Source organism: Phalacrocorax aristotelis, chromosome 3, assembly GCF_949628215.1.
Source record: "Phalacrocorax aristotelis chromosome 3, bGulAri2.1, whole genome shotgun sequence".
NCBI classification, from domain to species: domain Eukaryota; kingdom Metazoa; phylum Chordata; class Aves; order Suliformes; family Phalacrocoracidae; genus Phalacrocorax; species Phalacrocorax aristotelis.
The window spans coordinates 79,188,455-79,209,159 of record NC_134278.1 but is presented as its reverse complement, the minus strand read 5'-3'; the positions used below and the strand labels follow the sequence as shown (position 1 = coordinate 79,209,159).

At 36.0% G+C, this 20,705-nt stretch overlaps 1 protein-coding gene across 14 annotated transcripts in view; it reads left to right on the top strand.

Annotated features, from left to right (window-relative positions):
* Positions 1-20,705, top strand: part of CCDC88A (coiled-coil domain containing 88A) — a 76,343-nt gene that overhangs the window by 43,999 nt on the left and 11,639 nt on the right. For 7 of the 14 annotated variants that reach the window (XM_075088126.1, XM_075088124.1, XM_075088121.1 and 4 more), the window contains 12 exons: positions 1,946-3,016; positions 3,579-3,706; positions 6,693-6,834; positions 7,501-7,677; positions 8,233-8,394; positions 10,908-11,185; positions 11,390-11,533; positions 12,555-12,741; positions 13,110-13,255; positions 13,884-13,976; positions 14,175-14,389; positions 19,673-19,756. In XM_075088126.1, coding sequence (XP_074944227.1) covers positions 1,946-3,016; positions 3,579-3,706; positions 6,693-6,834; positions 7,501-7,677; positions 8,233-8,394; positions 10,908-11,185; positions 11,390-11,533; positions 12,555-12,741; positions 13,110-13,255; positions 13,884-13,976; positions 14,175-14,389; positions 19,673-19,756 — 2,827 coding nt within the window. Of the gene's footprint in view, positions 1-1,945; positions 3,017-3,578; positions 3,707-6,692; positions 6,835-7,500; positions 7,678-8,232; positions 8,395-10,907; positions 11,186-11,389; positions 11,534-12,554; positions 12,742-13,109; positions 13,256-13,883; positions 13,977-14,174; positions 14,390-15,835; positions 15,929-19,672; positions 19,757-20,705 lie in introns of those variants that run through there. The other 7 variants (XM_075088127.1, XM_075088123.1, XM_075088118.1 and 4 more) reach the window with 3 other exon arrangements.

The following is a 20,705-nucleotide window of genomic DNA, read 5'->3' as shown; positions in this document are numbered from 1 at the left end:
AGGTGGATAGCAGGATTTATTTTTGGTTGTCAGAAACTGGCATCTGGGTCTTTGTAAAAGATTTGAGCTGTATTTGAGGGGGTGCTGAATGTCACTGACATATTTGTCTAATGGGTGCTGATGCCTTCTAAGTCTTTGCAGAGCTATTCAGAGGACCTGTGGAAGGCAGCCATGAGGAAACAACAGCTATGGAAACTTCTGGAAATCCCATATTTAGTAATCAAGTTCTTCAGAATTAGAACTGTAGTTACCTTTCATAAATTCCAGTGATACTTCTTGATGAGATTGACATTTTTTAGTTTAATTTAAAAGTACAGTATTTTGGAATACAGAATATTGTATTTCAAAGATCCTGAATATTTTTAAAGACCCAATTTAATCAGTAAACGAAATTCTAGACTTTGAAAAGAAAGCAGGAAAAAAAAAAAAGCTTGCCATTGAAGCTTTACTTTCATTTAAAGAGAACAGTGGGGATAATTTTAAAGAAAATACGCCAGCTTGTCACGTTTAGAAGTGTTCATTGTTACAATAATTGACTTATACATTGTATTAGAAGTGTACTTTAGGGAAAAAAAGGACTAATGCTTTCAGGAGTAAGTCTCGAGTCCCAGTTCAACCATCAGGGATGCATATATTGTTTTAAACGTGTGGGACACTTTCTGCTTAAAAAGCAATATACTTAGGAGCTGTGATGGCTTAGCAGCATCTTTCATGTCTTTTACAAATCCTGTGCTGAAACTTACTGGAGTCAACTATACAAAGTTCATTTGGTTTCATGAAAAATTATGGAGGCCTTAATCATGATTTTTTGTTAAACTTGGATTATAGAAGCAGAATTCATGGAAAGTAATTATGCATGTTCAGTAACAAGCCAGGTTATGTAAAGACGTGTCATAAGGTTGTGGTTTTAGACACCTGTTAATTAGTTTCTCGTTAATAGTTTCAGAACAGTTTGTCATTGCTGGGAGTGGAGCCGTAGATCCTGTAATTAATAGTTACATTCAGACTTAAATATGAAAGAACAGTCTATAATTTTCTCAGTCTGTTTTTCATTGCAACTAGCACTTTTGCTTTTCTCCAAAACAGCTTATTGTTGAAACATCCCTTATGCTGTGTTGGTAGTGTATTCTTAAATATTGATCTAAGCCATTTTCTGGATTTTGCTGTCTGTTGTTACATACCCAAATAATTTCAAATGATTTGGAGTAATTGAAAAAGTCAAGATACACTAAAAATTAAGATGTAAATGCTGCCTTTGTCCTTTGTCCTAATCTGGGAATATGTTACCTAAGACAATAATTCAGTTCTAATATGACTTTTACTTTCTCTGAAGCTGTTTTGGAACAGTGTGTCCAAGGGTTCTTTTTAAGTCAACTTTAGATCAAGCTTAAGCAACTTTGTGTTTCTTTACACAATGTTATTGCCTGTGATCAGGATGTTCTCTTATCCCACGGATCACCTGTATTTTTTCCCAAGTGAAATAAAGACACTTTTGCAGCTTCCACCCCTCCCTCTATCAAGTTTGGTTTAGGACTTGACTGCAGTTTTGTTCTTTGTGGACACACATCTCTGGAAATTACAGAGTTTTAAAAAAAATAATCTGAATCTGGGTTAACACATATGAAGTGAAGCTAAGAAATAGATACAGCTTTGGTTTCATTTGTGCTTCATAGTTTTATTTTTCTCTTATCTATTAATATCCAAGAGGAAGATATTTGAAGATTTGCTTTGACTCACTGCGTTGTCAAACTTCCACCTGTATACATACACAGTGTTTGTAATGCTGCAATACATACCAGTGGAGTAAGAGAAATTTTTTAGAACTTAAAATGAAAGGGAAATAATATGTAATCTTATTACCTTAGTAGATTTCAGCTTATATATGAAAGTATTACTTGTTGGCACGTCACTCACCAGAGTTTACAATTCTTCCCCCCCAAATTAGATTAAGCTCTTAGAACAAGAAAATGAACATTTGAATCAAACCGTAGCTTCTCTGAGACAACGTTCACAAATCAGTGCTGAAGCGAGAATGAAAGAAATTGAAAAAGAAAATAAAATCCTCCATGAGTCTATTAAAGAGACCAGCAGTAAGTTAAATAAGATTGAATTTGAAAAAAGGCAAGTCAGGAAAGAACTGGAACACTACAAAGAGAAAGGGGAGAGAGCAGAAGAACTCGAGAATGAGCTGCATCGTCTGGAGAAGGAAAATGAATTATTACAGAAAAAAATTACTAATTTAAAAATTACTTGTGAGAAGATTGAGGCCTTAGAACAAGAAAACTCAGACCTGGAAATGGAAAACAGAAAACTCAAAAAAACTTTGGATAGCCTAAAAAATCTCACTTTTCAATTAGAATCCTTAGAAAAGGAGAATTCACAACTCGATGAAGAAAATTTAGAACTAAGAAGAACAATTGAATCCTTGAAGTGTACAAGCATTAAAGTGGCACAATTACAGTTAGAAAATAAGGAACTGGAGAGTGAAAAGGAGCAACTTAAAAAAAGCCTTGAACTCATGAAAGCCTCATTTAAGAAAACTGAACGCTTGGAAGTCAGCTACCAAGGTCTAGACACAGAAAACCAAAGGCTACAGAAAGCCCTGGAAAACAGCAATAAGAAGATTCAGCAATTAGAAAGTGAATTACAAGATTTAGAGTCTGAAAATCAGACTCTGCAAAAGAACTTAGAAGAGTTAAAAATCTCTAGTAAGCGCCTAGAGCAATTGGAAAAGGAGAACAAGTTGTTAGAACAAGAGACTTCTCAACTGGAAAAAGATAAGAAACAGCTAGAAAAAGAAAATAAAAGGCTTCGACAGCAAGCGGAAATTAAAGATAGTACTTTAGAAGAAAACAATGTAAAAATTAGTAATCTGGAAAAGGAAAATAAATCTCTATTTAAAGAAATAGTTATATATAAGGAGTCATGTGTACGCCTGAAAGAACTAGAAAAAGAAAATAAAGAACTCGTGAAAAGAGCTACCATTGATAAGAAAACCCTTGTCACTTTACGAGAGGTAAACAGAAATTAGTTACCTTTCCTGTCATAATCTGTTTGTAGTGTTGAGAAATTATATCTGTGGTTTTGAAAAGAGGTTGTATCTTGTATTCTTTTTAATGCTTTAATCTGTGTACTATTAGCATCTTTAATGGTTATGGTAGGGAAAGTGTTAGATAATCAAAATGTATATAATCATAACAATCAGAATAATATAACAATATTACACTTAATTCTGTAAGGTTGCTTGCAGACTCTGATGGAGCCTTTGTTAAATGGATGTTGTTCAGATTCTTAATGTTAGTGTTTGTTCTGGCTGAAACATTTCCCTTTCACCGTAATGTTCAAGACCAAATTTGAAAAGCAAGTTTTACAGAAAGGAAGGGAATCAACAACTACAGTGAAATCATATCATAGTTAACAATTTAATGTCTGATATAGCTGAAAGCTGATAACTGGAAGGAAAAGAGAGATAACATGGAATTATTCAAGCCATGCAGTGATAAAAGGCTTGGCATGTCTAGAATTAAGACTACATTATTTATTTATATGATAATACTGACTAATTTCTTCTGTGTAAGGACTTGGTGAATGAGAAATTGAAGACTCAACAAATGAACAATGATCTAGAAAAACTTGCCCATGAACTTGAAAAAATAGGCTTGAACAAGGAGCGTCTCTTGCATGATGAACAGAGCAGTGATGACAGGTGAGAATGTCAGGGCCTACCTGGAACAGTGTAGAAATGAGAGTCTTTTTTATTCATAAAGATAAAATGGTTTTATAGACTGTTTTTGTGCATAATTCTAGGTTTTAAGGCACAAAATGGAACTTACTCTTTGAAATTAATAATGTAGTTAATTAATAAGGTAGTTGATGTGCTTTTACATTCAGCTGTCTGTGAAAGTAAGCTGCCACTTTTTCTTACCAAGAAATTTCTTGAAGTATGTCAGGAGATACAGGTAATGTGTAATTAAAATGTTTCATGTTCTAGTTAGCAGCAGGAGCAGTAGCAGTAAAAGATAATAGGCCCAAAGTGGATTTTTTTTCCTTTTTTGACTGCTTGAGTGATAGAAATGTGGTTTTCACTTTTGTCACATAATGGCTACCTTAAACTGTTTCACTCTTTCCTTACAACTATTTTCTTCTAATTCTTCCTACCAAAAGAAAACTGTTTGCATTCCTTCTTGCACAGGCTGGGAAGTGTCCAATACTTGAGGGCCTCCAAAACTTTGTACTAGCTCTATCACACCTGCCATTGTAAAGCAGCTGCTATCCTGACATCTGTTTCCTCCACTGTATGTTGTGTTCTGTCTTATTCTGCAGGGATTTAGGGAAAATTTGTGACAGGAGAAAAGCAGACTAATATGGGCTTCTAGCCCATCCTTATTTCCTGATGCTAGTCAGTGGTGCTTTTTAAAAAGAAAAAGCTGCTGTCATGATCTGTTACTACAACTGATTGTCATGAACATGTAGATTGGTTTTGGGCCTTCTATATCAAAAGAAAACCAAATAGCATTTTTCTTTTTTTCCTTCAGTTTCCCTTTCTTGCTGCCAGTGCTGTTGTAAGAACAGCTCACGTTTAATTCTTTGCAGATTGCTTTGCAGCAGGAGATAACACCTGTCTAGAAAGGTTTTTATGGCAAACCTGATTGTCCACCACTGACCATGTGAAAGCAGCACAAAAGGAGCTAAAATATTTGATGGCACAAGATATTTGGCTATCAGACTGTGTATGATGTGCCTATTCAGGCTGATCTGTGGGGAGGTGTGCGGTAAGCTTTGTATCTTGAAGCTTACCCAGAACACTGTGTAAAGCCTACCTCTGAGCTCAGGCTTGAGACAAAATACTTCCAGATGTGAAGGAATTTGGGCTATGCTACTGTTTTGAGCTTCTTGTCAAACCAGAATGTAGACCTGTCTTTAACAATTTCATGTAGAGCTGGATGATTGTGAATGTGGAATATTTGTGTTCAAAATGGTTGGTTTGAAACTGTGTTCTGCCACTCTCCTGCCTTTCCATTATTCTCAACTTTTTCATTCATCCAAAAGGTACCTGGATTGCTTTCTTAATATTATTACTGAGGTGAGGCATTAACAATTGCTTCATCAGGCCTGTAGAAAGCCAGAATTACTTCTCAGTGTATTTTCGGTCTGCCTCTGTCATTTTGATGACAGAATTTTAAAATGCACAATTTTTCTCTCCCTGATTGGAGAGAGCTGCTTGTGGTTTTTTGCTGAATATTCTCGGTAGCACTTCAGAGTCTTTCTATTTGGGGCCTAAGCTGACAATGTTTGATTTAACTTTGAAGTGTTTTCCGTTTTCTCTTGCCTTTCAAATGGCTCTTGTCTTTAGACAAAAGATTTATGGATTTTGACCCTAAATCTGAAATACCCAAATCGCAATTATATTAGACAGTTTGTACCATCTTTCATTATTAGGTGTTCAATTATTAGGTGTTCAAAGGAGACTGGATATTGGGTCTCTGCTATTAGTCTTTTTCCTCCTTTGTTTTCTACATAACTGTATAACTTTTCAGTAACAAATTCTTTCGTAGCTGAATATATACTTCAACTCAAGATGATGATGAAATGCCATCTATTCTACTAGTCGTAGACTGCCTACTGTTTCTTAAGCTCCTGAGAATTACTTGTCATACCTTTAAAATCTAGGATTCCCATCCTACTACATGATGCTACTGGACAGCTTTCTCCTTACTAATTCTCTTACCACTGGTCTTCTGCTCCAGTTCCTGACTAAATCTGATGCTGTTGTCCATTCAGAAGTCTCTTGCAATCTGTCTGCTAAACTGATAGATTCTTCAGCAGTCAAAATGAAAAAGGGGGATATTAGTGGTTTGTGTTATTTTATCCTACTGTGGGAAGAAGTGGGATGTTTTCCAGATTCTGAGCACACGTATAATGACTGGACTGTTTGAAAGTGATTAATGAGTGTGGTTTTAGTATTTTCTGAAAAGGCTAATAATTCATTATAATATCCTTCACTGGCAGTTTTCAGGAGATATTGTTCTAAACAGATAGATGTTAAATCTGACCACTTCTCTCCCAAATCTATGGTTTGAGTTTTTTAGGTGCCTACAATATTGTAAATATGGTTAAAAATGGAAGCTTTACTCATCAGGAGTGGTGAGTCTTAAAATATCAGCAGCTGGGCTGAGTGAGCAATTTGCACATTCATACATTAAATGAGTATGCACCTGCAAAGTACTACGTTCTTTCTCCTTCCCTAGTGCCTCCTCTTTGTGAGCTGGCAGGAAACGGAAATTGATGAAAATCTTGCTCTCCAAATACTTCACTTTCTAATTTAGTTCAGGTCCCTGCTGGATTCACTGGAGTGGAGCCAGAAACAAGAGTGCTGTCATCACACACATGCACACACACTCTAATAATCCAAATAAAGCCAGCACCCGACTGGTGTGGCTGAATGTGGCTTTTTGTATGTCTAATATGTTTTAAAAGAAAGAAGGATTCAAAAATGTTTTTGACTACCATCTTCTGTTTTAGACATAGGACTTGATATTAATGCCGAGGTGTTTTCATGCTTTGGAATAGAGTCACTATTCAGGCAGTTTTGAATGTAGCTATGAGGTTACTGTTTCAGAATATTTTAGAATTTAAATACCTCAAAAATTTTTTAAAATACAGACTTTCTTGTGTGTGATGTCATTGATCAGTAGGTACAAGCTTTTGGAGTCAAAATTAGAATCCACGCTTAAGAAGTCTCTTGAAATAAAAGAAGAAAAAATTGCTGCTTTGGAGGCTCGTTTAGAAGAATCAACAAATTTAAACCAGCAACTCCGTCAGGAACTTAAAACAGTAAGGAGAACGACATTCTTTTCTGTAAGATTGAATTACTCCTATACCAGCTATTGCTATTTCTACACTTGACCTTTTGTGTGAGACAGCAGATGATGGGCATTGTTGGGTAATGTGAAGCAGGACCAAGGTCCTGCTTTTTAAGACCACAATAATACAGACCCAGTGTTGAAATCACGCGAAAAGTTGTTGATGAGTTTATTCATTGGTCACGGAATAGGTCAGGTGGGTAAGTAATCTGCAGGTTATTTGATTTGGGATGCCAAACATAGTCATTTCTTAGTAAGTTACATTTTCTGATCTGCCTTGAACACCCTCAGTGGACTGGCTAAAAAAAAGAAACACAGTCTCCTCGGTTGTTGTACTTTGTTATAAAAGTTGGGGGATACAGTTGAAAGCATTGAAGTAAAACAGGAAATGGAGGTCTCTTTCAGTTAGACAAGTATGACTATGAGCCCAAGTGTTTATTATGTTTAAGCTATCGGTATCCATAAATTGTTTGTACATCATCGTCCCCAAACATATACAAAAAGCAAATTTACAAATACAGCAACATCTATATATAGCACTTTCTGTTCTTTGAAAAGTGGGATGATCATGTAATAAATTACGTTTAGAATTTTCCATTTTCTACATCCTACTGTAAGTTGTCCTCAATAATTTCAGGTGAAAAAGAACTATGAAGCTCTCAAGCAAAGACAAGAAGAAGAAAGGATGGTTCAGAATTCTCCTCCAAGAAGTGGAGAAGACAATCAATCTATCAATAAGTGGGAGAAAGAAAATCAGGAAACTACTAGAGAATTATTGAAAGTTAAAGATAGATTAATCGAAGTAGAAAGGAATGTAAGATATGTTGTTAATGTTATTCCTATTTTAATTATTTGTCCTGAGATGTTCCAGTAATATGAATGAGTATTATTAAGAAAGTATGCAATTTATCACCTAGTTTACATACCAAGCAGAATGTGAATTAAATATGGTTTATGAAGCAGCTGGTTCTGCACTGACAGATGCTGTAAAGCGCTTGACCAGCATTTAAAAGCAAACATGGAAACCTGAATTTCCCGTTTTGAATCCACAGATATCTCTTAAATCTTTCTTACATAATCCCCATTTACACGAATCATGGAGATTTGTCTACTATTTCTCCATAGGTACAATATTAGTTACCAATTTCTTCAATCTTAAACCCGTAGTGATAATATCACTGTTACTTTGTTATATAAGGTGATTTATGGTTTTGTTCCACCCTGTAAATCTCTGCGAATTCATGCCTGTAAGTATCTGTGAAGTCGTACTGCTTGCTTTGTTTTAGAGAAACAGGGTTTTTCTTCTTGAAGTTCGGTAAACAGCTGTGAACTCAAATTTCCTTTTTTTTTTTTTTTTTAATGTTCAAAGAATGCTACGCTGCAGGCAGAGAAGCAAGCACTGAAGACACAATTAAAGCAACTTGAGACACAGAATAGCAATCTGCAGGCTCAGATTCTTGCACTTCAGAGACAGACTGTTTCTCTACAGGAACAAAATACTACTCTACAAACTCAAAATGCCAAGCTACAGGTAATATTTTCCTATTTTGCTTTCAAGAATAAAATTAATTCAAAGTTTTTCAAATGAAAGCTTTAAAACTAATGGCAATAATGTATTATAAGTCACACGCTTCTGGTACAGACATGGAAAAGAGAGTAATGTGCAAATCATCTGCACTTAAAATAGTCAAATAATACTTTGCTGATGAATAATAACATTTCTACAAGTTGGTTTTAATCCTTTGTTTGTCCAGTTTGAACTCTTGACTTTATTCTTAGGAGTAGAGTAGATTCACTTATCCAGTCCTCTGAGATTATTTTAGGTTTTTTTATTTCTAAATTAGGTCAGGGAAGTAGTGTGTCCAAAGAGACTCTAATAAATTCAGTATTTGTCTGTTTTTATAGCTAGAGTTTAAAAAAAAAAAAAAAAGTAGTAAAAGCCATACCTTAGAGGAAAATCAAGATGCTAGTAAGTACAGAAGATGGGGGTGTGGGGGTGTGTGTGTGTGGTTAGAAGAACCTTGAAAACTACATAAATATGTCAAGATTTAATTCATAGGCAAAAAAAGGTAGTGTGCGACTATGGAAATTATAAACATGGTTGCCCACAGAGTCTTGCAGCTCTTATGGCCAAAATTCAGCTGTCATTCTTAATCTTTAACAGGGTTATTAAATATGTATCTATCTACTTTTTTCTCTGATAAATGAAATATTCTTGTTCATGGATCTAATGCTTTTGGAGTTCTAAGAATCAAATCTGCTTAAAGAGGGAATACAAAATCCACAATTCAGCAGAAATAGTAAACAATGACAGAAATGATGGAGGGTGGATGGCAATCAAAGAGTGAAGGAGTCTTTAATCGAGTAAACAAATAATGCATTTTGTGAATGCTTCAAGTTATCATCCTGTGTCTTTCTGGAAACAGAACACAGTTGTACCACAGATGCACTTTCTATCTACTACACTGAAATCTAATTACTGCACAGTGCTCCCCTTTGTGGGTGGCAAGCCTATGAACAAAACAGAACATTTGTACACACACTGTCTCGACTAGTCATCAAAAATTAGTGGACATGGGCATGGAAATACACCATTTAAGCAGATGAGGATATATCTCTGGGATTCAGAACTGTGAGTATTTTGTAATAGCGTTTTGCTCATAGCTTCAGGCAAGTTGGAAGACATCAACTCTAAATCAAAATGAAAATAAGTGATTAACTGTTAGCTAAATCTGAAGTGCAAACTAAGCTGACCTACGCAGACTATGTCAAAACTCCTTCTTAAGCAACTGTAATTCTACTGTTCCTTCTGATACCCATAAGGAACATACAAGAGAAAGGATGTCTTAAAGGATAACTGGGAATTCTGAACTAAATCAAACTCAGGATTCGGTCTGGGAAGTTTCACAAGCATACACATGCCATCAGACGTTACTTCATTTCCAGTGAAAGGTTCAGCTTTCTCATCTATAACAAAGAATGCTGCAGTTCCAACAGGAAGGGATTTGTTCCTTAGTAACAGTGTGCACTGGAGTGATAGATTCCCCCCCCCCCCCCCCCTTAATAGATACCCAGAGGTTATTAGAAGCCTTAGTAGTTTGTGTTTTTTCATCTTTTGAATAGGAAGGAGAAGGAAACTAGCCTAATACCGGTCAGATGACAAGCACGTTAGGTATCGTCAATTCTTTAGAATATCCAAGGATTAGATTAGGTTAATATTTCCAGAGGCACACAAAGTAAAGTTGGTGTGTGTTTGGGTTTTTTAAATCTGTCTAATGTTGAAGGCTTTAATGTATTAATAGATATTAATACTGTACTCTTCTGGCAGAAGAGTGCTTGCCACCAGATCTCACAACACATACATGAAGTGATCAACTGACTTTACTTTTGTTGGAAGAGAACCGTGAATGGCAGTTCCATAGTAAAACAGAATATAGGTAGTTCCTTCCGGGAGCTAGTATTTTATTTCCCTTTCTCTCTGCTAAATGGACGCTACTGTTTAAAGTCTCATTGTAAAGGATGTGTGGGTAAAATAAGGATTTTATGGTGACAATAGAGATTCTGTACAATAAAGATTTAAAAAAAAGTCTGTGCCAATATGCAAGTTCCTTTTAGTCATGTCACCGATTTGTCTTCTGTGATATGAGGATCCCTGGTGATCCATTTCTCTTAAGATATTTTGGTACTATAGCTGTCAGTGCTGAGAGGAAAATGTGCCTCTCATCTAGATAGCACTTTAACAGATACTTGAAGGTAAATAGTAATTTGATTGCTCACCACCACCATGTCAGTTTAAGCATATGCTTAAGTGCTTTCTTGCAATACTGCTATAAAAATATTCATGGAATATTTTGAATTGGAATTGTCTATTGATATATAAGGGAAAAAGTGTTCCCATTAAAGGTTGCAAAGTAATGAGAGAACTAGAAGGTTGCTAAGGTGCTACGGGTTAAACTCAAAGAATCTTTTAATAGGAGGAGATAGACAAGATAATCCAGACTATGAAATGAATTTGCAACTCTTGTCACGTATTTACAACTGCAGGTCGAAAATTCCACCCTTAATTCTCAAAGCACATCTCTTATGAATCAGAATGCACAACTGTTGATCCAGCAGTCTGCTTTAGAAAATGAGAATGAATGTGTGCTCAAGGAACGTGAGGATCTGAAATCATTGTATGATTCACTTCTCAAAGACCATGAAAAACTGGAACACCTGCATGAACGCCAAGCTTCCGAGTACGAATCTCTGATTGCTAAACATGGAAGTCTTAAATCTGCACATAAAAATCTGGAGGTGGAGCATAAGGACTTAGAAGATAGGTAAATACTAATACGCATAAGTAAAATGAGTCTGCGATTCCTGAACAAAAAGCAAAAAATACTGTGTAACTAGTATGAATAAAATTAGTATTACTTAAATATAACATCAAGATCTTAAAACTTTGAAAGATCACCTTTTCCAAAAAATTCTGTATTTTTTTGTATTTCAAAAAAATAAAACTTAAAGATGATTTTCATTTGCAGGTACAATCAGTTGCTGAAACAGAAAGTGCAGCTGGAAGAATTGGAGAAAGTACTCAAGATAGAACAGGAGAAAATGCTACAGCAAAATGAAAAACACGAAACTGTAGCAGCAGAGTATAAAAAACTTTGTGATGAAAATGAAAGGTAAAGCAAAAGTCCGAAACCTGTGTTAGTTGAGCTCTGAGCACTTGCCGATACAGCCTAAACAAGCGTTGTGTTCTCTCACATTTCTTAATACCTGATGCTGCAATTCGGGACCCTTACGGTCCATACCTTATAGCAACTCCACTCCATTGGTCTGATATAGTCGTTTTAGAAAAACTGAACAGAAAAAAAAAAAGAAAAAAACCCCACAAAAATAGTTGTTATATCCTGAGGATACTGAACTCCACATAGCATCTTGAGGAATGCCAGGCCCAGCACTGTGCAGTGTAGCTGTGAGCTGTAGAGGGAGCCAGTCACTCTGTGTGAGTTGCTTAAGGGGCAAGATAACTTGAGGGTAACACCGCTAGGATTAGAAATGCAGTGGGTGGCGAAGCCCTGCTTGACCCCTGCAACTGAGGTATAGCTTGCTGTAAATAGTCAAGTTGAACAGTAGTATTTACACAGCATGATGCTTCCTCCCTCAAGAAGAGGCATTAAAATTTGTTCATCTGGCAAAGGGGCTCACAGTGAAATGCCTCCTACCTTTGGCGTTGTATAAGGATGAACAGGACTGGAGGTTGTTTTTAGAAAGGGACATGGTAGGGCCTAGTAAGGACAAAGGGATCCCAAGAGTCAATATATGCAGCCTCCAGGATTGCTAATGGTTTGGACCATTCCTATTGGCTTACTATTGTGTGTTGGCAAGAAATTCTAGCCATTTTAAGATTCTTGTATTTTGAAAAGTGGCATCTTAAAACCAGTTGTGATGTCTGCATTTAGAAATCTTGCTTTCTTTTTAAACATGCGGAGAACCTGGAGTGTTCAGCTTAAAGGCAGAATGCGTACCTAAGGAAATTAGACTAAGATGACTTACCTACAGTATGTGATGCTACGAAATTTTTATATGTATTCTGTGGAGTGATAGAGCGCCCTGGAAATTTCATGGTTCAGAGGGAATGTGGGCCATGAATACATTTCCTTCTATCTGCACGTATTCTTTTATGGTGTCTCTTAATTCCAGGCTTACTCATACATACAGTCAGCTCTTGAGAGAGAATGAAGTTCTCCAAACAGATCATAAGAATTTGAAAACATTATTAAACAGTTCCAAACTAGAACAAACACGATTAGAAGCCGAATTTTCTAAACTCAAAGAACAGTACCAGCAACTGGATATCACATCTACAAAACTAAATAATCAATGTGAGGTATGTGAGAATTATGCTATTTTTTATGACTAGTATAATTGTAATATTTATATAAGTGTATTTGTAGATTCATAAAATCATACGAAGTGCTTTAGAATTAGTCATTTGGTTTATAGATAATGACGTTGGTCTGAAGACTAATTTGCTTGTTGTACAGGCAATACAAAAATTGGGGCTTGTGTTAGGTAAACTGCTTTATTTAAAGCGTCAAAGAGGCTTTTATCAGTTGAGTCATTATTTAGTTAAGTTTTCTGTTTGATTTGACTATCAGAATCCTTTGTAGACCTAAATTTTTTTTATAATCTCATTATCTGTGTGAAAAATACGCTCACATATATATGCATGTACCATTTCGTATATTTTAACAGCTGCTTAGCCAGCTTAAAGGAAATCTGGAGGAGGAAAACAGACATCTACTAGATCAAATTCAGACATTAATGCTACAGAATAGAACATTACTTGAGCAGAATATGGAAAGCAAGGATCTCTTCCATGTAGAGCAAAGGCAGTACATGTGAGTTTTTAAAACACTGAAATTACTGTAATTGGGGCAGTTACACTAATACCTATATATTTTTAAAAACCTTCTGTTTAATATAGATATTAACGTGTGCTACTTCTGAAATGTTTCTTTTTTTAAAAAAAAAGTTAAATTTTATGTGAAAACCAGATAACTCAAACTACAAACTCTGTATATTTAGTTCTAAAGATCAGTGCAACTACGTTCATTACGGATGATGCAAATGAGGAATAAAAACGTTATTCCTCATTCTATTACAAGCAAAGTTCCTAGGGTTTTTTGTAATTTGTAAACTTTTATAGTGAATTTGAGAGAAGAGCAAAATATGCTTGTCTAAATTATTCTGTTAGAGTCTATATGCACTTTATTATTAAAAAAGGGGGAAGATTCTGTTGTGTAATAGAGGCAGATGGAATTTTTTTCGGTTTCATATTATAATGTTAAGCATAATGCTGCTTGTTTGCTATATCTCTTTCTTGATTTTTCAATAACAAACAAGTGTTATATAAGAATTCTCATGAAAAGCGACAACTTTCAGATAACAGATATCCAAAGGAACATGCTACTCACACATTATATATACATTTGTGAAGCATACATTAGCATTAATTTCTGTTTGCAGTGACAAGCTAAATGAATTAAGGCGACAAAAGGAGAAATTGGAGGAGAAGATAATGGATCAGTATAAATTTTATGAACCGTCTCCACCAAGAAGGTACTGATGGACATGATATAAAAATAAACACAAATCTAAAACATGACATACCTATTCTGTTCCAGCTGAAAATAAGGATTTCATTAAACTTCAGGGGAGCAGAATCATGTCTGTGTTCTTGCATAGAAATTAGGAAAAGTCTGAAGGCATATCTAATGTATTCCAAATGCAATAAATGTACTGTATTATTGACAACAGAAGGGGCAATTGGATTGCTCTGAAAATGAAGAAGCTGATAAAACCTAAGAAGGATGTTAATCGAGAACGTTTGAAGTCCATGACCCTTACACCTACCCGTTCCGAATCCAGTGAAGGATTTCTTCAGCTGCCCCACCAGGACAGTCAGGATAGTTCCTCTGTGGGCTCAAACTCTCTTGAAGATGGGCAGACCTTGGGGACCAAAAAGAGTAATAGTGAGTACTGCAAAACACTTTTTTCTTTTGATAATATTTGACTAAATATCTTTTTGATACAATTGAAAATTAAGAGGTGCTCAGAAGAGGCTGTGTGTTTTGGAGGATTTTTGAAGATAATATGCAATAGGAAGAGTTAATGTAGAGACATAACCTGTTAAAAAGATCTAAATTGTTACTGATCCTAAAGATCAGAGTGAAGTGGCTGAGAAGGGGGGCTGAGGAGGGTTATAGGGGTGTGAATAGACTGAATGTTCCAGACACAATTTACTAACCTTGAAACAGCCTGACAGCCATCATGTTAGGATGCCCGCAGGATAAAGGGCCAGATTCTCTGCAGCATATAAATTTATTGTCTATATTTTTTGTTACCCGCTCTTGGCATGAATCATAAACTGCCCAATTTCTCACCACTTGAGAGATAATATTACAGCCAAGCTATCAGGTTGTAATGATTCTATTTAATAATTATGCACCAAAGGCATTTTGGCTGTGCATGTAAAAGCATCAGAATACATGTGCCTTAACATTTACTTAAAATCTTTGCAATACTTGTTTAAAATTTAATGTCTTGGGTTTCAAAAGACAGCAGATTGATATTCTGGGTTTTCTGCCAGTTATGAATTTGCTGTGTTAGAAATTATTAAAGCCATTATGATGTATGTATTTTCTTCTGTGCTTATTGCAGAAGCTTAGTCAATGTTAAAAACAGCTAAAAACACTATTTTGGGGAAACTTAAAATCAGATCTGTGAGCATTTTTCTATTAACTGAAGAAAATAGTAAGTTTGAGGGTATGTTTTGTTGTTAATTTGTCAATTTGGGAACCTTAGCATTTTTTAGTAAAAGGGTCTGTTAAGGTAACAGGTACTTTTGACTTTAAAAAAATCAACTGTTGCTTTTACATACAAACTGGAAGTCTTGTGGAATTCAGGTGTGACTGAAGCTATAGTGGCTGTGTTTGCAAGTGTGTTAGTTTGAAGTGAGAGTGTGCATGCTTTGATTCAGACCATCTGCATCTGTGTCAACGATTTCATGTTCTGGAAGGGCTCTTTCATGTGACAGTTTTCTTTGCATGATACTTGGGACCTTGTAGTGTGCAGTTATCCTCCTGGTGGAGCCACGGTGGCTGTTCTTCAAAAGAGGTTTGAAGTTGTTCAGACATCATTAATTTTCTACTCCATGAGCCTTGTTCATGTTCCCCTTAATCCCAGTGTATTTATCCACAAACTGGAAGGACTGGTCTAATTCTGGTTCCTAACCTTCCTCCATTACACATGTCACCATGGAAACCACAGTTTTTGATAGAATTTGGATGAATTATGTGCCAATTCAATGCTGACAATCTTATTGAGACAGTTTGTGTCTCACAAAGTTAAGAGAATATCTCAGTGTGAGAAGTACCAGTAATGGCACTCACTTTGCAGTCTATTTCTTCTGCTTTTAGAATGACTGTAAATCCTAAATATCAAGATACTGTGGCTCCTTTCTTTTCTGTAAGAAGTGGCCTGGCAGTGCGGCTTCCACTGAAAGAAACTACAAGAAAGAGAAAACCTGTAAGTTGCCGCCTGTCTATACAAATGCTTAGGTATTGTAGCTTTCCACACTACTTGAAGGCAGTTTTGGGTACTGGAAGAGACAGGTTCTGTTCCACCCTCCTCTCCTGCATCTGGGGATGGCGGTGGTTCCAGAGGGAACTGCTGAGGTTAAATGTCCTGCCTGTCCTTAGGTAGGCAAGAGAAGGTAACTTACATGCCTCTAATTGCAGTCACTGGCACAAATCAGTGGAGTTCTCAAAAGCTAGAGGACAGAGTATCTGACATAAAATGATCTTTGAGATGTATAGGTTTCCTACCCCATATCCCTTGTCAGGGAAAGCTGGAGGGTGTATTGATTCCAAAATTAATTATCCCACTGCTACCACTACCAATAAACAGATTAGCTATGTGAAATTTGTAGATTTTCTTCTTTTGAAGGTGGTGATGGAGTCTGTTTTCCTGATACAGGACGCTTTCTCATGCAAATGTTTTCAAGAGACCTATTCTCTTACAAAAAGAGGTGATCTTGGCACAAAAATCAGGTTACCCTGTTCTGCAGAGAAAACAGTGCACAGAGTGCTTGAAACCCTTGTCTGATTTCAGAGGTCCTCTGGAAAGGAGGGGGTGCCTGTAGGGCTGTTACTGTATGCAGCACAAGCTAAACCTTGCATGCTCCTCCGACTGCAGAGTTTCACCTTTGCTTTTCCTATGTGTGTTCAGTGGGTGAATCAGGTGAGTACCACAGCTCTGACATGTGCGTTGTGCAGAGCCTTTTTTCTCAGGGGGGATGGGATACTGTTCTGAGCTTTTGCATAGAAAACCCAGGCCAGACAAGTGGAAATCTTATTTATTTTTTTCCTGTGGAGAAAACCAGATTACTATTGCTAGGTTCCACTTTAGCCATTTCAGGTTATTAACAATGTCCCAAGGAATTAAAGCTGCTAGTAAGCCTGTCATCGTTAAATAATAGTACCAGTAGCAGGCACATCGTATCATAGCGGAAGTAAAAGTAGTATATTGGGCTCCATTTTCTGTTACCAAAATATTTAGAAGATGTCTGCCTATCATTTTCTTGTGTGCATGAATGAAACAATTTGAGGATTTTTATATACTATCTATACAGAATTCCCCAGATCATTTCTGGCAAACAGTAGGAGGGTTACAAAATGGGAGATTTCCTCATCAGTGGAGGAATTCTGCAATACTCATCATTCATTCTCAGCTCAGAAAGCAAGAACATGTTCAGAGAATACTGAAAAGATAAAGAAAAGTTACTAAATTATAACTAGAGTTCTTTGAGTAGATGGTTACTAAGACCACGCTAGTCCTCCTGCCCTCCCATTTTTAAAGTCAGTTGGAATAAAGTTCTAAAGAGTGAAAGCTGCCTAAGCTAAACTTTGTGGTGTCCTGTTTGTTTCTCCTGTTGCTCTGTCAGTCTAGTATTTTTGCAAGACCTTTATTTAGTCGTATTCTATGCAGAAATTACTAATGTAGTCTCTCAAGGAGGTTGCATTTTAACAAAGGACAGGTTTTACATATGATTTCCAGGACATCAGTAGTTGCAGTGGAGTTTTCTGTCTGGTACAGTTGCAGAGCCATAAACCAGTCCTTTTGGAGGTGATTTGTGATAATGAACAAGAATCACAGATGATTCAAATGATTCTTGAACATCTCTGGTTACTTTTTAATAAGATTAGAGTGGATGGCTTTAATTAAGAGGGATCGGTTATCTTGTCTGTAAAGGATTATAGAAGATACACAAGAGTCACGTTTCATCATGATGACAGAAAGTAGTAGAAATGGAACAGAATTACCTCTTTGGTTTGGCATTAGTGTTAAAACTGATTGGTTATTTACCTGTTAGAAAACTAGTCTGATGCTGTGCCCTCATATTCCTTTGGCAGGGAGCTGTTCAAAGCTACGTACTTTGATACACAGTTAGATAGGCAATATGAATGTCTCCTTTACGGGAAGTTTAGCAGTGCCTCTGCTTTTTTTTGAGCCAGTCAGTATCTGTGTTTGTGTTGGTTTTGACTTTTTTCCTCAGGATCTACAAGAGGAGGAGTGCTTTATTAATCTGAAAACAAAACAAACTTGTTATTTTGAAGTACCTACAGGTATATGTACATAACAAAAAACATCTGTATTCCCACGTAGTGAATAATTCAAAGGTGAAATTCTACTTTGTATTCTTTTATCTAACATAGGTAGCACATGTGCCTCTCTTCTCCCTGTTCCTCCCCACCCCACGATAAGGACCTGCCGTAGGAGAGTCAATATAGAGTTATATTCTGCAACTGTGAAAACTTCTGTGTTAGTTTTTGACACTTGTGGCTGTGCCGATCATGCGTTCACTGGAAGTTGTAAAATGTATTGCATTGTAAACTTCTTACTGTAAGTGCAAACACAGAATAATATGATGAAGAGGGAGATTTCTTTCTCTTTGAGGGTAGTTCATGTGCACTCGTAAATGCATATGTATATATGTACTGCTGTATAGAATAGAAACTGCTGAATAACAAGCTGCTGGTTCAGCAGAAAACCAAGGCAAGTGACAAAGTATGTGACCCAAAAGTCACTTCAGAGAGATAAAATCAGCAGATCTTGGGCTGATAGACTGCACTACACTGCTTTTGTATCTGCATAAATAAGAACTTTTTGGTGATTTCATTATGCATTTCTTTCTGTATCATTACGTGCCAGTTGTTTGCATGTGGCTCCTATATGCTTGGCAGTCAGCTGACACATTTATCTGCTGCTTCAAAATGCAGGTGTCTGCCAGTAATTGGTTACTAATGCAGAAGAGCTGAATCTAAGGGCAAGATTAACTTGTCATTTCCCCCTCCTCCATCTTTTAATACTATTTGTAATTTTAACTCTGCTTCCTGATATTATGTATCTCAGTTTTCTCATAGCCCTCCCAAAATGTTACACCACCACTCACGTTTGGATTTTCTCTTGCTTTTTTTTTTTATTACTATTTGGTATTTTTTTCAGCTAAAAAAACCCAGTGTATACCATTCTAGCCAATAAATATTGATTTTATTTTTCTTATTACAGATTTGAAATGGATTATTTCATTAAAATATTAAAGTCACTGCACACAAACAGCAAGGTTGAACATAAGGTCCATGTAGTTTTTCTATAAGAGAGTAAAGGACCAAAATTATGAATGAGCAGAAAATGTCACAAATGAAGACTGATAATAGATTGTGTCCTACTAGATATGAAGGGCAAAACATTACAGAAGTTATTAATTTCAAACAACAATGATATGAACATATTTTAAAGTAGAAGTTGTACTTAGAGGTGCTTTCATTTTAAGCTTTACTTGCTTCATATTTTTCTTTATGTTCAAGAAATGTTATTTTTCACAGTAAAAATTATATAATCATCAATTTCTTCTATTATCTGCGAAGAAGTTACATTTATTTTTTTAAGAGCGTATTTTTCAAGAGTGAGTTTTTTCAAGAGAGTTAGAACTTTCAAACTGTATTACACTTTCATTATTTTTGGTGCATTTCTGAGTATATTAAAGTTTTCATAGTGTAGTCATCATATTTCGGTGTAGTTTTCATGTCATTAGCACACAGCAGCATGAAAATGATAGTTTTTAGCATAGCATACATAGCTTAAACTCAGACATTCATTTCTGTCCTTAGTTTCAACATTTAACTTCCATCTGTTCTTCTCCTTTTTTCTTTCATTTCCCTGTTTCCGTTTTTCCTCATGCTATGACATAAAAGTGGTTGCACTGAAAAGACTGCCCTTTTTGAGGAACAGACCGAAGGAAAAAGACAAAATGAAGGCCTTCTACCGTCGCTCCATGTGTAAGACTTTATGACAGTTCAGCTTCTTTTAAATGGCTACACTGGCTTCCATTACTAATTTTTCACTAACCTCTCCCTGGACTGCGCTGTATTTTTCCTCCTATTTTGCAATGTGCAAGTCCTGCTGCAATACAAGAAGCTGGAGCTTTTTCTTTTTTCTTTTTCTTTTTTTATTTTTTTTTTAAACCTTGGCACTGAATACTTTATATATGTGCACATGTGCACACAGGTACCCACACATTTACATGCACAAGCACACGCACATACATATATATATTCAGTGCATTGTGATTGCATATATTTGTATACATAGTTGTCTATATACATGTCTCTGTGTATATAAATTTACAGTGCACTGTGTTAACCTAAATAGTTCTAAATTACACATTTCATAAACCTTTTGTTAAGAAATCACTGTAACTTTTTTCTTTAAAGAAAGTGTAGAAAATAGCTCAAGGCTGTGTGGTGGTCTGTCACTCTTCAAAGTATTCATCAGTTGTTGTTGCCAAAATGTTGCATTGATTTATTTTATTTTATAATGAGGGGTGGACAATTTTCTCTAGTTTTGAGAAACGAAGGTGAATATCATCAGATGTCATCTTTTTCAGATCCTTTTATTTGTCACTGTGTAAAATACAGTATCCCTGCAGTAACCTGCACTGTACAAGGATCCCGCATCATTGTTGACATTATATTGTATTGGCACCTTTGCCCATTTTATCCTTATTCATTTCATTTTATCATTGCAAACAGTATATCAAAGCTTCTGACCTATATATTACATGTCATTGCAGCGCAAGCATGGCGATTATATCTAATAAAATCAGTTTTAAGAACCATACTGAGCTGAAAGAAGCCTCCGACTTATAACACTTCTCATTCATTGAGCTGATTGCATGTCATAACATGGATGATCTTGCGTTTATATCTTCCAGTATTCAATGTGCTT